This window comes from Syngnathoides biaculeatus, chromosome 13 (assembly GCF_019802595.1).
Source record: "Syngnathoides biaculeatus isolate LvHL_M chromosome 13, ASM1980259v1, whole genome shotgun sequence".
Taxonomy (NCBI): Eukaryota; Metazoa; Chordata; class Actinopteri; order Syngnathiformes; family Syngnathidae; genus Syngnathoides; species Syngnathoides biaculeatus.
The window spans coordinates 16,199,282-16,213,335 of NC_084652.1; the positions used below are offsets into that span (position 1 = coordinate 16,199,282).

The following is a 14,054-nucleotide window of genomic DNA, read 5'->3' on the forward strand; positions in this document are numbered from 1 at the left end:
CTTTGAGCTTTCAATTTGGAATAGTACGTTCCATCTTTAGCACCATCCATCATAAGCATTTTGATCTTTCCTCCCTAATCTGTATACACACTGAAATCCATCAAAGAGACTCATGTCATTTTAATATTTTATTGCAATTTATTCCTTTACAGTAAAACAGAAAGTGAAGAGTATAAAAAAAAAAATCACCAAGGGGTCAAAGCAACTAACTGACAGACAACGAGGGCAGCGAACAAACATTTACGAGATCTAAAAAGAAAAACAACAAGAGTGAGTTGCTTGCTGGTTGGGACACGCTAAAAAGAGGCTACACAGCAAAGTCTTCCTGTCACAGCAGCCACAAATGAGCACAATAAATGTTTGTGTGTGTGTGTGTGTCCACACGTGCTTGCGTTTGGGTACACACCATGCTCGTTTCCGTGAACAATTTTTTTTTTCTTCGTTGTTGAATCTACATTTTGAGTGTTAAAACTGTTCTGTTCCTACTAGTAGCAGCACGCCGTGGTGAGGTGCGGTTCGGGCGGGGGGCCTACGAGTCGTCTTCGCCGTTGATGCTGTCGCCGTCGTCATCCCCTTCCACATGCTCGCCTTCCTCCTCCTCTTCCTCCTCCCGCTCTTGGCTCTTCAGCTGCATAGATTGTCCCACAAGGTGAACTCAACTGTCACAGTAGCACAATTTACGCATATACAGTGAAGAAAATAAGTATTTGAACACCATGCTATATTGCAAATTCTCCCACTTAGACAACATGGAGGGGTCTGAAATTTTCATCGTAGGTGCATGTCCACAGTGAGATCATCTAAAAAGAAAAATCCAGAAATCATAATTTTTTTAAACGATTTATTTGTGTAATACAGCTGCAAATAAGTATTTGAACATGTCGATCAGCTACAATTCTGACCCTCAAAGACCTCTTAGTCCGCCTTTAAAGGTCCACCTCCACTCCACGTACTATAGAGAATCACATGCACCTGTGTGAGGTCATTGGTTGCATAAAGGCACCTGTCCACCAATAAGACTCAAACTTGTAACATGGCCAATACCAAAGTGCTTTCCAAAGACACCAGAGACAACATTGTACAACTCCACACGGCTGGAAAGGGCTGTAGAGAAATTGCCAAGCAGCCTGGTGAAAAAAGGGCCACTGTTGGAGCAATCATGAGAAAATGGAAGAAGGTTAACATGACGGTCAATCTCAATCAGAGTGGAGCCCCATGCAAGATATCACATCGTGGGGTCTCAATGATCCTTGGAAAGGTGAGGAATCAGCCCAGGACTACACGACAGGACTTGGTCAATGACCTGAAAAGAGCTAGGACCACCGTTTCCAAGGTGACTGACTGTTCATAATACACTAAGACGTCATGATTTGAAATCATCTATCCCAAGGTTCACCTGCTTAAACCAGCACATGTCAAGGCCTCTCCTCGAGTTTGCCAATGACCATTTGGATGATACAGAGGAGTCATAGGAGAAGGTTTTGTGGTCAGATGAGACCAAAATTGAGTTCAATCCCAAGAACACCATCCCTACTGTGAAGCATGGGGGTGGTAGTATCATGCTTTAGGAGTGGCTCCGTAAGAAGCATATCAAGGTTCTGGCGTGGCCTAGCCAGTCTCCAGACCTAAACCCAATAGAAAATCTTTGGAGGGAGCTGAAACTCCATGTTTCTCAACGACAGCCCAGAAACCTGTCTGAACTAGAAAAGATCTGTGTGGAGGAGTGGGCCAAAATCCTTCCTGCAGTGTGTGGAAACCTGGTGAACAACTACAGGGAACGTTTGACCTCTGTAATTGCAAACAAGGGCTACTGTACCAAATATTAACATTGTTTTTCTCAGGTGTTCAAATACTTATTCGTAGTCTCATTGATTTTTACCGGAATGTTTTTTTTTTTTTTTTTACCGGCCCAGTTAGCGCAGCAGGGCTAGCATTAAACTGTACCGTCTTTCTCTGTAAATATCTCGTGTTTCAATGTGGGCACTTGCGGCTTTTACACAGCTGCAGCATATGTATGTATCAAAATTGTATTTCCTTTACAAATGTACTGGCTGAGCCTTATAATCCGGTGCACTCTGTAGGACGGGAATTACAGTACTGACATTAGTCATGTAGTACTAATTCAAAGAAGAAAAAAAATGAACATTTACATATTGCTTGTTGGCATATCCATATGGATGAAGCAGTGATGAGTCACCACTATTTCGTTTGAGTCAGAGTGTGTGGGAGGGTCGTCTCAATCATACCTCCTCCTCTTCCTCCAGCAGGTCTCCCTCCTCTTCTTCATCGTCGTCCTCCTCCTCCTCCTCTTCCTCCTCGTCAGTGTCGTTGAGCTCCTGGCTGTCCCGTTCTCGCTTCAGAACCTCGTCCTTCTTGTTGCTCGGGTGAGGTGGTGATGTCACCTCGCCTGGCTCAGGCTTAATGGCTTTCGACTCTGCCGGAATGCAAAGGTGACTAGTTTAGAAAGCATCATAAAAAGACTTTTGAGAAAGCTTGTGGGGGTGCCTTAGAGAGTTTTGCGTTTCAGGGAGATATGAATGAGGGAAACCCATCTGTCTCTTGTGAAAGTATAAATTTTGTAATGGGACAAAATCTCTAGAAGCAAGTCTCTGAAGGACCTGGAAAAATAATCCTGAAGAGGCTGCTTTAGACAAAAATTAGAAACTCCCCCTCTCTCTTCAACTGCCAAAATGACCGTATAAAAGCTGTTTTAAACAAAAATGGCTGACTTCCTACGTCTTTTCGACCCCAGCAGCTGTCATACCTGACTTCTTGCTGTGGTCCTTCTCCATGCGCTCCAGGCTGTCCAGGAGGTCGTCCACTTTGCTTTTAATCTGAGTCAACTCGTGCTTGATGGTCTGCAGCTCGTCAACTTTCACTAAGTACAAAAAAGGGGCAAACTCAGAATACATGTGAGTTAGGGATGAGTATTGAGAAGATTTTAACAATACAACATCGGTACAATTGTTTTCCTTTATTTAGCAAAGAGATATCAGAATAGTTAAAAAAAAAAAATACAATAGTTTTGCAATTGCAACAACCCATCCATCCATTCATTTTCCTCGCTTATCCGAGGCCACCTCATCTACATGCACCACCAACACTGGGACACCCCAAGGATGTGTCATCACTCCACTGCTCTTCTCTCTCTAGACCAATGACTGCACCTCAAAGTGCAACCGGATAAACTCCTGAAGTTTGCAGATGACACCACAATGATCGGCCGCATCAACGATGGTGACAAGTCTGCGTGTCGATAGGAATTGAAGCAGTTGAAGCTGTGGTGCAGCTGACACAATCTGGAGCTGAACACGGTCACAATCTGATTTGGGTCTGCCACTAAAAAGGACAAACTGACTGCAACGGCCAATCAAAACTGCTGAAAAAACAGTTAGTTCTCTCCTAACTACCCTTGGGCACTTGCATGCTCCCAGAACTAAGACAAGAGCATGCAAACCCCTCTTGCACCCTCCACATCCTGGTCACCACCTCTTAGGTAGCCGAACAATACAAACTAAAAATATAAGATATTCCCTCCTGTTATTGACTTCTTAAACACTTCACATTACAGACCATTCATCTTAATGCATGTGGGACAAGGGAGTACTACTTACTACTTTCTGGGCTTTATCAGAATTTCTATCCAGGTTTGTACTCTGTCAACTCTCAGTTCGTTGTGGATTTTCACAAACTGCGGCTGGGTCGGGACTGTATTCCGCACAATGGACAAGAGTCACAATACTCACTACTTCTGGACGAGTAAGTCCTCTGGCTGCTCTTGGAGGATGAGGAGAAGCTGCTCTTGGTCCGCCGGCTGCTTCCCCCACCTCCACCGCCTCCACCTCCGCTGCTGAGACTGACCCGTGGACGCTTGGATGGGATAACAGCACGGGAGAGCGGCGGGGGCGGGGCGGGCACGCGGGACGGGTATGAGTACATTCTGTGACACCCAAATAAAAACACCTGTGAGGCTGTTTCGTGACCAAAGAACATTATTTTTGGGGGGCCGGCGACAGACTCACCTGTCATAGTAGTCTCTCTGGAAGTCATAGTCCAGTTCGAAAGACGAACTGCTGAATGGGAGGGGGGAAAAAGAGGCATGATTGAAGGTTGCCCTGAAATGTTAGATAACATTCTGAATTGTGTCAGAATTTGCCTCCACAGTACAACATGGAAACCTGCGGCACTTACCTATACATGTCTCCAGCTGAACGTTTGGTGGTTTTGGAACGGTGGGGTTTGGGCTCTCCAGCAAGGTTAATATCTGAAAGGGTGTGGGGGGAGAGAACAAGAGTCAAAGAAAGGCAACCTACTTGCTGGAGAAAGTGGTGAGAGAGTGACAGGACATCACACTGATTATAGTGAAGGAAGGGAAATAGGAGTCTTTCCATTTAAAATGTACCCCTTTGTCCATGTTTGAGTGTTTAAAATGGAGTGTTTTAAATACGCCTGGGTTACATTAAGTGTGAGTTAAGGTTTGAATAAGGGTTGGAATAAAGGTTTGACTTTGAGTTCGGGTCAGGGTTAAGGTTTGAGTGTCATTAGGGATAGAATATGTCGCTTATGTGACTTTCTCGTGCACAAACTAGCTAAAAAGCAATAATTGATAAATAAAAGTAGCAAGCAACATTTTGACCATTGTAACAGAGTTAAAGTACCACTACTTCTGAGCAGAAGCGACAATGTTTTTTCTGGTCTCGTCAACTCCCGTGACCAAAGCCGGTCCTGATCACACAGGCGGAACCGCTTGCATAATAGTCTGCCACAGTGTAATACTCAGAAATTACATCTGTGCAAGGATGGTGGATGCGTGGAATGGATCTGGGGGCTTTCACAAGTCCCCCAGGAAAAACTAATCAGATCGATACGAATTCATGTAAATGGCCTATGAGTTCAAAACGACAATTTTTTTTACTGATTTGCATCTATGCTTTAACTGCAGAGTTGCCAACCTAGAGAAATTCACTTCCAGAACAATTTGTTTGAATTTAAATAATGTCAAGAACATTACTATGGCACACTTATTGCAGTATGTTATATGCTGCAATGATGGAAATTACAAACAGTGTGACTAATAAAGGTTATCTTATACAGTGTACTCTAAATTTGTTACATAAATGTATTAATTAAATTAATATACCTATTTTCTCAAATGATGCAGCAGTGCTGACATATATATTTTTTGAAGTTAACAGTATCATTTATGTAGCGGTCTAGTGTTGTTGTGTATTATATTTCCTTCTCTTGAAACATACTAATTTGCTTGGCATTTTGTTGTTCCAATGTTGTTAATCTCTGCTATAATGCGGTTCCAGCCAGACCTGTGTGACAAGTGTATTGTCCAATCACTTTTTTGGGGGGGAGTGGGGGTGGGGGTGTTGCTATATCGCGTCATGATTGAACAGCAACTGCCTTCTTCGCTGTCTCATCTTATATTCTCGATGTCCTTTGTGATGATAGTTGTCACAATGTAGTTTATCTGTTGTCATGGAGTCGATGATTAGTGAGTTACGTTGCATTGACAACAGACGTAATGCACACATTCTGTCGCTTCCGCAGCTCGGTAGCGTGTTCAGCTGCATTCGCCTCCGTGGCTTGACATTCTATTTAGCCACGTGTAGCTTGTAGATAGCTGAGGCACCGCAAATGCACAGAATTAAACAAACATTCCACTTTAGCCGCAGGAAGCAGCAAAGTTGAGCAAAAACAAGCTAGCTGCAGTTTAGACTTGCTGCTGGCAAACATAATGAAGGTAAAGCCATGCGGATCCCACAATTAATTGCGACATGCAAATCTGAATTATTCCCAAGAACAAAAAAAATTGGCTCTTGGGTGTTTATGCTACCACTATTTGAATGTGTGCCTTATTTAACTGTCACATTTATGGTGCACAACTGCGTCATTATCAAACTGTGACTGTAGGCTTTGTGTAAAATAGTGACGTTCAAATCTATTCAATTACATAATAGGCTAAGTACTGTACTATGAGCCTTGCTTGTTAATAGCAAACATTCTTACACATGTAGTGTGCAACCTCATAGCAAAGCTATGAGTTAGCAGCATGAACAATTTTGGCCAAAATCATAAGCAGCCCCCTATTTTAGCAATTAACCTTGTATAATTTTAAGAATAGGTTGGGGCTCAGGGTAATGGGTAGCTTTTGGATACGTATAATTGACAAATGCGCTTACAAAGAAATTATTTTAATTTCAATAGCTGTGTTGGTATGTGTAAGACGGCCTCCTTACCAAGCACTTGCCCGACAATCATGCGACCATCCTCTCCGGCGACAGCGGAGCGGGCGTTGCGCTCGTTGGCATACTGCACAAAGGCGTAACCCTTGTGCACAGAGCAGCCCACAATCTTGCCGTACTTGGCAAAGATAGCCTCCACGTCGGTCTTGGTCACCAGCAGGGTGTTAAGGTTGCCGATGAACACCCGCGAGTTGAGAGAGCGCGGATCCGTCTTGTTGGTGACATTACTGGCGGCCATCAAGCTGGCTGTGTTTGGTGAACGGCTGACAGGGAAAAAAAGAAGACAAGTACAACACACGGCCGGTTAGCCACCGAGTTATATGCACGAAGCATTAACGCCTTTGATGTCACGAAACAAAAAGCTGCTAAGTTCTATACAAGGTTGTTACTTGTAATAGAACCTCCACCAAGGGAAGTTGCAAGATCATCAATGTTTTGGTGCGGTACATTGCTAAATCTACTTTACAGACTATGGAACTTCCGGAAGATTTAATCAAACTTGGGGTGAAATTCCATTTTTACATTACCCCCCCCCCCCAATTTTCTTTAAAAGGCAGTGCTGTGCAGCTTTCAAATGAGTAAGACCAAGCCTTGTTGGAGCCAAAACTTTATAGTTTCTACTGAATGTTGAACTATACAATGTCGTGGTATTCCAGTTTAGGATTGTGAGGCTTTGGTAGAAGTCTACATGACAACCCCCCACACCGCTAAAAAAAAATGAATGAAACAAGACAGCACAAACAAGACTCCATATCAGATAAGCAGGCGGGAAACCTGTAAAGAAGAGTCAGTCATTTAGTAACACAGTCGGAACATTAGACACTAAAAATAAATAAAACCAAATGTTGACAAAACACAATTATAAGATCTGAGAACAGGCTTCCATGAAGTATTCTTACTGTAAAATACACAATGTGAAAGCCGATATCATCTACAGCCAGGCGGAGGAAACAATACCGAGGTCAATTAACAATTGTTTTAGTTGCCACCAAAGTAGGAGCGCTGTCAGATGGGAGGTTTAAAACTAATATTGTGCAAAGTTGCAAACATGGGTGTTAAACACAGGACTTCCTGAAATGATGGCCTCAACTTGATTAAAAGCTTTGCCCCAATTCATGGCCAAACGAAGCGCTCTTCAATGATTTCCATTTGACGATGACTAGTTTCATGTGTGGTACTAAAAATGTTTTTGACAACGCACATTGAATCACACGTATCATCTGTAACGTGAAAACGGAAAAAAAGTCTTAATTGGGCAGTGAGTGGATCGTAGCTTTACATTAAAAGCCACAAATAATTGATGGTCCCTTAAAGTTACCGTGTTTAAAAAAAAAAAAAAGGGGGGGGTGAGTTAGCAAGGAAATGGGCTTAAAAAAAAAAAAAAAAAAAACGAAATTCACAGGGGTTTCCAAATACAAGCAAATAAGTGTCCCAAAGAAAGTGAAATTGGGACAATTTGCAAATAGACATTCACTGTATTAATGGAGATAGATTTTGTTCATTTTCATAAATCAAAAATCATCATTAAAAAAAAAAAAAAGTCTTAAATAAAGCTACTAATTAACCACTATTTGGAGTTGGGACTTTTTTTGGACCAGCGACAATAATATAGTCACATATCCAAAAATAATTTATTCGTAAAAGAACCTCCCACCAATTTAAACCCCTCATAAAACGCCTGCAACTCCGTAGTTGAGTAATTAAAACCCCACGTCTGTATGTAATGTAAAAAAAAAAAAAACTTAACTTTGAGGTCAAGCCTTTGAGAAAAACTAATTCGTTGTTGTTCCGCCACAAATTGTGATGCTATATTGATGACGGAACCAAACAGACGGAAGCAATATTTGGTTATTACTATATTAGTCCATTTTGTGTGTTTTATGGTATTGTAACATGAGGCTTCTCCAAATTTCCACAACTTTGCATCCCCCAAAGAGCTAACATAAAACAGCAGTAGCCTCAACAGTGACGCCCTCCAGAGCAGATGCAGAGGGGGTGGGGGGGAGAGAAAGAGTGTTGGGTGAGGATTGTTTTGATTGGTCATGACTCACTCCATAGCGTCTGTGTGCAGGGCAGTCGTCTGTTCTGTCTGACACAGTGGGCTGGGGCTCACTTTGGCCTGGGGTCTCGAACCGTCACCTTTTCGCCCCTCTTTTCTCTCTCACGTGAGATTTTTAACTGAGGTGACAGAAAACAACAACCACACACACCTCAGTCACGCATGGCAGGGGTTATGGCGCAACAAGTCTTCTTACCTGTGTGCAGTGTAGGTAGAAGGAATGTTGGTGGTGAGGTGTTGAGTGGCTAGTAACAAACAAACACACAAGTGTCCGACAATGAGCCACCAAGGAGGGCTAGCGAGTATTTCCAGTACGAGGATATCAGACCACATTTTCTAGAACTTTTGCTGGGTGAGGACCAACTTCAAGTGAGAAAAATTCTAGACTGACTATAATCAATTTTACAGGCCTTTTATTTTAATTTTTTTGGGGGGGGGTGGTATCAACATTCAATTGAGTGCCGTTTCCACCGTTAAATGTCATTTTCTTCACATTAAAAAAGTTATATTAAATTAAAAAGAAATGCTCTTAAATATTTTGGCATATTCCCACTGTTCCATCCGATGATTGGCCTATCTTGGTGGATGTCTTTGGTCAACTGAGGTCTATTTTTGTTGTAAAATTCTACTTTCCTTCCTTTCCTGTAATGACAATGTTTGGGCCTATTTAAAGTAGCATGCATTTGTCATTTTTGTGACAAATCATCTAATAAGAAAAAAATTACCAATGTAATTTTTTTTATTTATCATTTTGCATCCATCCATTTTCTGAGCCACTTATTCTCACAAGGGTCACGGTTGCGCTGGAGCCTATCCCAGCCTTCATCGGGCAGGAGGCGGGGTACACCTTGAACTGGTTGCCAGCCAATCACACGGCACATGGAGACAGACAAGTCGCACTCACAATCACATTTAGGGGCAATTTAGAATGCCCAACAAATGCAGGTTTTTGGGATGTAGGAGGAAAACGGAGTGCCCGGAGAAAACCCACGCAAACTCCACACAGGTGGGGCAGGGATTTGAACCCCAGTCCTCAGAACTGTGAGGCCAACGCTGTCACCAACTGCTCTACCTTTCAGTCCAATTGATAATTTTTCTTAATGAAAATATCTAGGTGTTTGATTTTCAATTTTATGCTTTGTTTTATTCTGCTTTAAGGTCAGCATTGCAAATGAGCATCTGTTCTCAATTGCTTTACCTAGACAGACAAAAAATGAATTCCAAATTAATCTTGTCAAGCATTGTTTTAGGTCTAAGATTGACTATCATAATTGTAGAAGAGTTCATTTCTTTCCGTCCCCCCAAAAATGGCATAACATTACCCAAAAGTCTGCCTTTTCTGTACTGAGGCTATTCAGTAACATTATGCAGAGATGCATCGTTGTAGTGACCAAACATTACATTCTGATTATAATAATACAAGTTCACGTCTTTTGCTGAATGTAAAATATGACTTGTTTGGAAAGGAATAGATGCTTGAGCTGAGATTGAACCCTTGAGCTACTTCAACATCAGTCAGCTGATTCTGCTATGTTGCCTCGTCAGGAACATCTTTTTTTTATATATATCTATATATATATATATATATAGAGATATAGATATATAATGATGAACACGCTGTATAATTACATGCAAAACTTGGGAGTTGGTGATGTCACTTGGGGGGGAACGACACACAGGGCTGTGTCATCATCCTAACCGAAACCCTCTTATGTGCTTTGTTGTCTTATGTATGAGTTTCGAATGTGACAAATAAAAGGAAACCTCAACAATGGGACACCCTCTAAATGAAACAATTCGGACCTCAGTGGAATTTAGTGGAAAAATATGCCTCAAACATTAATAAACTGTAGTTTTAAACATTGGTCATCACAGGTGCGACAGGTTTAACTCCTGAATTGTGTTGCTTTTTGTGATTTTTTTTTTCCCCAGGTGAAAGAGGTTGGACCCAATCATAAAACAGCTAAAAGGAACTTGGTGTATCACAGCATGGTGCTGGAGCTGGAGGCTCAGTATAACGCAATCAACGCAATTCATTAAATATTGATTTCATAACACATTGTTATATTATCAAAAACTGACTAGTTCAACTTCATTTGTTTTATCATACAGTGCCAACTTCTATTTATTATTACATGTATTCACTGTTCAAATGTGATTTAAAACATGTCCTCTGTTTACATTGGCAGTGTGAAACATGTTTGCATTTTTTTTTAACTTTAAAACTGCTTTGAGAAAGTACTTGAAAGTCACCAGTGTCAGACATGATGTCGGCACAATGGAGTGGCGCCATTTTGAAAAACACATTTTACCTGATTTTTAATCAATACTAGTCTCATTTTTATCTTAAAAAAATAAATAAATATCAGGCTCATTTTATCGATTTTTTTGTATCAAGCCAAATTTGATAGGCCACCGTTTTATCAAGATGCTTGTGTTGGCACAAAACACCCAAGAAAGTTGTATGGGTGTCAACCAGGAACCAGACAGAAGCTGCCCTACAAGTATTTCAAGCTGAAATAGCTGAAGTTGAATAACTTCCATTTGCATGTGCGTCAAAGACAGTTTACACTGGAATGTTTTAATGAAAACGCCATCATCAAAAAAGTACATTGAGACGGTGAAACCCACAATTCAGGTTACGCTGAGAATGATTGCTGTCAGGTTTGATGGTAAGAATGTTGAATGATGATTGTGGTTAGAAGTCAGTGGGGAACCATGTGAGCTATGCTTGACATTACGTACTACGTCTAACTGCAGGGGTAATATTTCTGCATAATCCAGCACGTATGCAGGTTGTTAATCAGTATTTGATAGAAATGATAAAGTGAATCAATATGCATCAGGTCAGAGGATACCTGCTGCTCATGTGCATAGTACTGTTAAATGAATCACTGCTGTCTTCAGTCCATTTTTTTGGGTTTGTATGAAAATGCTGCCCCTTATGATTAGCTCACTTTTGTACTTCCAATAACTTTCAGTGATCATGCATCCTCTTTAAGTAGTTCATTTAATATGTAGATCATTATTCTCTTTTTAAATAATTTTTATTTTAGTAGTCCTTAATACTGGTACTTTTAACTGCATTTTGGTGGCGGCAGTATTTGCTTTGTAATTTAGAAAAATATTTACGTTTAAAAAAAGAAGGCGTACATATACCTCAGTCAATTTTTTCATAGCGATCCTCAATCTGTCATTATTTTCTTACTGCTTTGTAATTTGCATGGTGCAAACATTATTTTGTGGCTGTTTATAATTTCTAATATTCAAAAATTATTATTTGTGAAATATTTCTAAATTCAAAATATCCTGCGCAGTCTTGAATGTGTTCCAATTCATTTTGGTTGGGCAGGGGCATGGAGTGCTTACAATTTCTATTGTGCACACCGCACAGGGTTGCATTTTTAAAAAAATATACAAAATATAACTTGGGGCACGTACATTTGATTCTTAATTGCTTGTGTGCTCATTTTGGCCTCCGGAGACAAGATTATCACTTTCATCACTACCTGATGCTGTTTATTGGGACACTTTAAGGATAGGAAAGAGTAACATTTTTCTTTTTCTTAATGGAAATATAAACCACCATAATACTCTTTCGGTTATACAGGCTTTTAATTAATTGTAAATTGTCCAAGCAACAAAGCTGAAGCCACTTGTAGTCCATATAAAATTGTGAAAAAAAATGTTCCCTTGTCCTCAAAATGGCCCCAGTCCTCAAAATGGCACCCATCATCCTCATCATCACCGTCGGAGGAAAAAACGCTATACAAAAATTTTAAAAATAAAAAAAAAAATTAAAAATTACCGAATGTTCAGTCTGAGCCACAAAAGCAAAGCCAATTAAAAAAAAAATACCAAACCACCCCTACAAACACATCCCAATAGCACCATCACCAGGGTCCAAAGTGAATCACACACCCCTTTGCGCTTAGCCTAGGCTAAGGCTAGCGTGGCTAACATTAGCCAGGGAGCTAAAAATGCGCAGCAATCATCTCAGTATCCACAAAAAAAAAATAGTAAAACGTCGAAAGTCTGCGTCATCTGATCGACAACCAGGAAGGGGGAGGTAAACTACCAAACTAGCTAATCGTGTTTGAGTGGAGGAAAGGGGGTCGTCGTCTAAAAATTGTGCCAAAAACACATCAGTCCAGTCACATGGCAGGTTTCCCAAACAACCACCGCAAAAATCAACCTACGCCGGCTTGCAAAACTGGAAGAAACTGCAGCTAGGGTGCTTCCAAAAGTGCTTCTTTGTCGGTCAAACCACAACCAGTGCTTTTTTTTTTTTTTTTTTTTTTTTATCTGGGGAGGAGGAGGAGGGGTGAGGGCAACTAGCGTCTAGCTCGGCAAAATCGAAAAAGCATCGCTGCGGACAAAAAAAAAATCCAAAAAGAAAAGAAAAAGGAAGGAAAAATGAAAAATAGCTGGGAACAAAATACTCACCGCGACCCTTTACGAGCACAAAATGCCTTGCTTTTCGGTAAAATCGCTCAAATTTTGTGATATTTAGGTCGTCCTTTAGGCGAGCGCAGGCTACTTTGGTGAGCAGCGAGGCGAGCTAGCTTTCTTCTTCTTCGGCTAACGTCAGAGGCTAATGGCGCAGTGGGGGTGGGGGAGAGCTGCATTTGCTGTTCGGCACCGCGCGAGCGGGTGGGCATATATTTTTTTTTCACGTGATGAGATAGGGCTCTGCTGCGAATGGCGAGGCGCCGGTGTGGCTCGTACATTAAATCCACCCTCACGTTTGCTCGCATTATTTTCCAAGAGGCACGTTCAAAATAAATCACATTCCCACTTAACGTAGGAATAAAACATTTCCTTAAGTAACACCCGATCGTCCAATTGCCCCAAATACTGAACCGTCTTATCATTTCAGATCAGCAATTCGTAGAAACAGGAGCAACGGTGCTGATGTACCTTTTCAGTCTGCCAACAGGGGGTACTGTTGAATTGTCAACGTGAACATGACACATTCAAAACACATGACGTACGTGTGTGCATGAACTCCATCCATCCGTTATCTTAGCCGCTTATTCTCACAGGGTCGGGGGAGTGCTGGAGCCTATCACAGCTACCTTCGGACAGGACGCAGGTACACCCTGAAATGATTGCCAATCCCAGGAGTGTCCAATTAATGTTGCATGTTTTTGGGATGTTGGAGGAAACCGGTGTGCCCGGAGAAAACCCACGCAGGGACAAGGAGAACATGCAAACTCCACAAAGGTTGGGCCGGGATTGAACCCGGGTTCTCAGAACTGTGAGGCCAACGCTTTACACCTGCCCCACCTTGTCGCCTGGATGTACTTTTTTTTTTTTCAATAACATATCAAGGTTGGAAATTCATTCCACGTCATCATTTTTCTCTAAATCAAAATCAAATAATCACGATACAGCAACTGAGCAATAATCAATCTATATACTGTAGGAGACAAAGGCAAAACTCACAGAAATGTAAGAACTGATACGGACAAAGCCTAATTGTCAAGAAGTGTGCCAAAATATTGATATCTGATCCTGCTGTGTTGATAATATATAGTACAGGTAGGAATTCATACAATATAATCATTTTCTTAAAGATAACATGAGCAGTGTTGGTGTGTGTGTGTGTGTGAGTGATAGAGAGAATGAGTGAGCGAGCGAGTGAGTGAGTGAGTGAGTGAGTGAGTGAGTGAGTGAGTGAGTGAGTGAGTGAGTGAGTGAGTGTGAGAGAGAGAGAGAGAGATGGGGAGAGGGAGATG

At 41.4% G+C, this 14,054-nt stretch overlaps 1 protein-coding gene across 5 annotated transcripts; it reads right to left on the reverse strand.

Moving 5' to 3' along the window:
- Window positions 1-115: 115 nt before the first annotated feature.
- LOC133511251 (heterogeneous nuclear ribonucleoprotein C-like) lies at window positions 116-13,007 on the reverse strand. Of its 5 annotated transcripts, none has more exons than XM_061840008.1 (10): window positions 12,760-12,990; window positions 8,510-8,558; window positions 8,306-8,432; window positions 6,249-6,517; window positions 4,192-4,264; window positions 4,023-4,115; window positions 3,747-3,940; window positions 2,765-2,878; window positions 2,247-2,434; window positions 116-628 (listed from the first exon to the last, which is right to left on the reverse strand). In XM_061840008.1, exons 3-10 carry the CDS (start codon window positions 8,308-8,310, stop codon window positions 530-532), a joined length of 1,035 nt encoding a protein of 344 aa, XP_061695992.1. In that variant the 5' UTR covers window positions 8,311-8,432; window positions 8,510-8,558; window positions 12,760-12,990; the 3' UTR covers window positions 116-529. The 5 variants fall into 5 exon arrangements, with proteins under 5 accessions (XP_061695992.1, XP_061695996.1, XP_061695995.1 ...); XM_061840012.1 differs by having other exon boundaries at window positions 4,023-4,070; window positions 12,760-12,986; XM_061840011.1 differs by having other exon boundaries at window positions 4,023-4,073; window positions 12,760-12,974.
- Between the last annotated feature and the right edge of the window lie 1,047 nt (window positions 13,008-14,054).

Excerpts from the sequence above, each read along its gene's own strand:
- LOC133511251 (XM_061840009.1), bottom strand. Across the intron at positions 4,116-4,191 it reads TCAGCTGGAGACATGTATAG|GGCAACCTTCAATCATGCCT; the intron begins GTAAGTGCCGCA and ends CTAACATTTCAG. Across the intron at positions 629-2,246 it reads TGCTGGAGGAAGAGGAGGAG|CTGAAGAGCCAAGAGCGGGA; the intron begins GTATGATTGAGA and ends CAATCTATGCAG.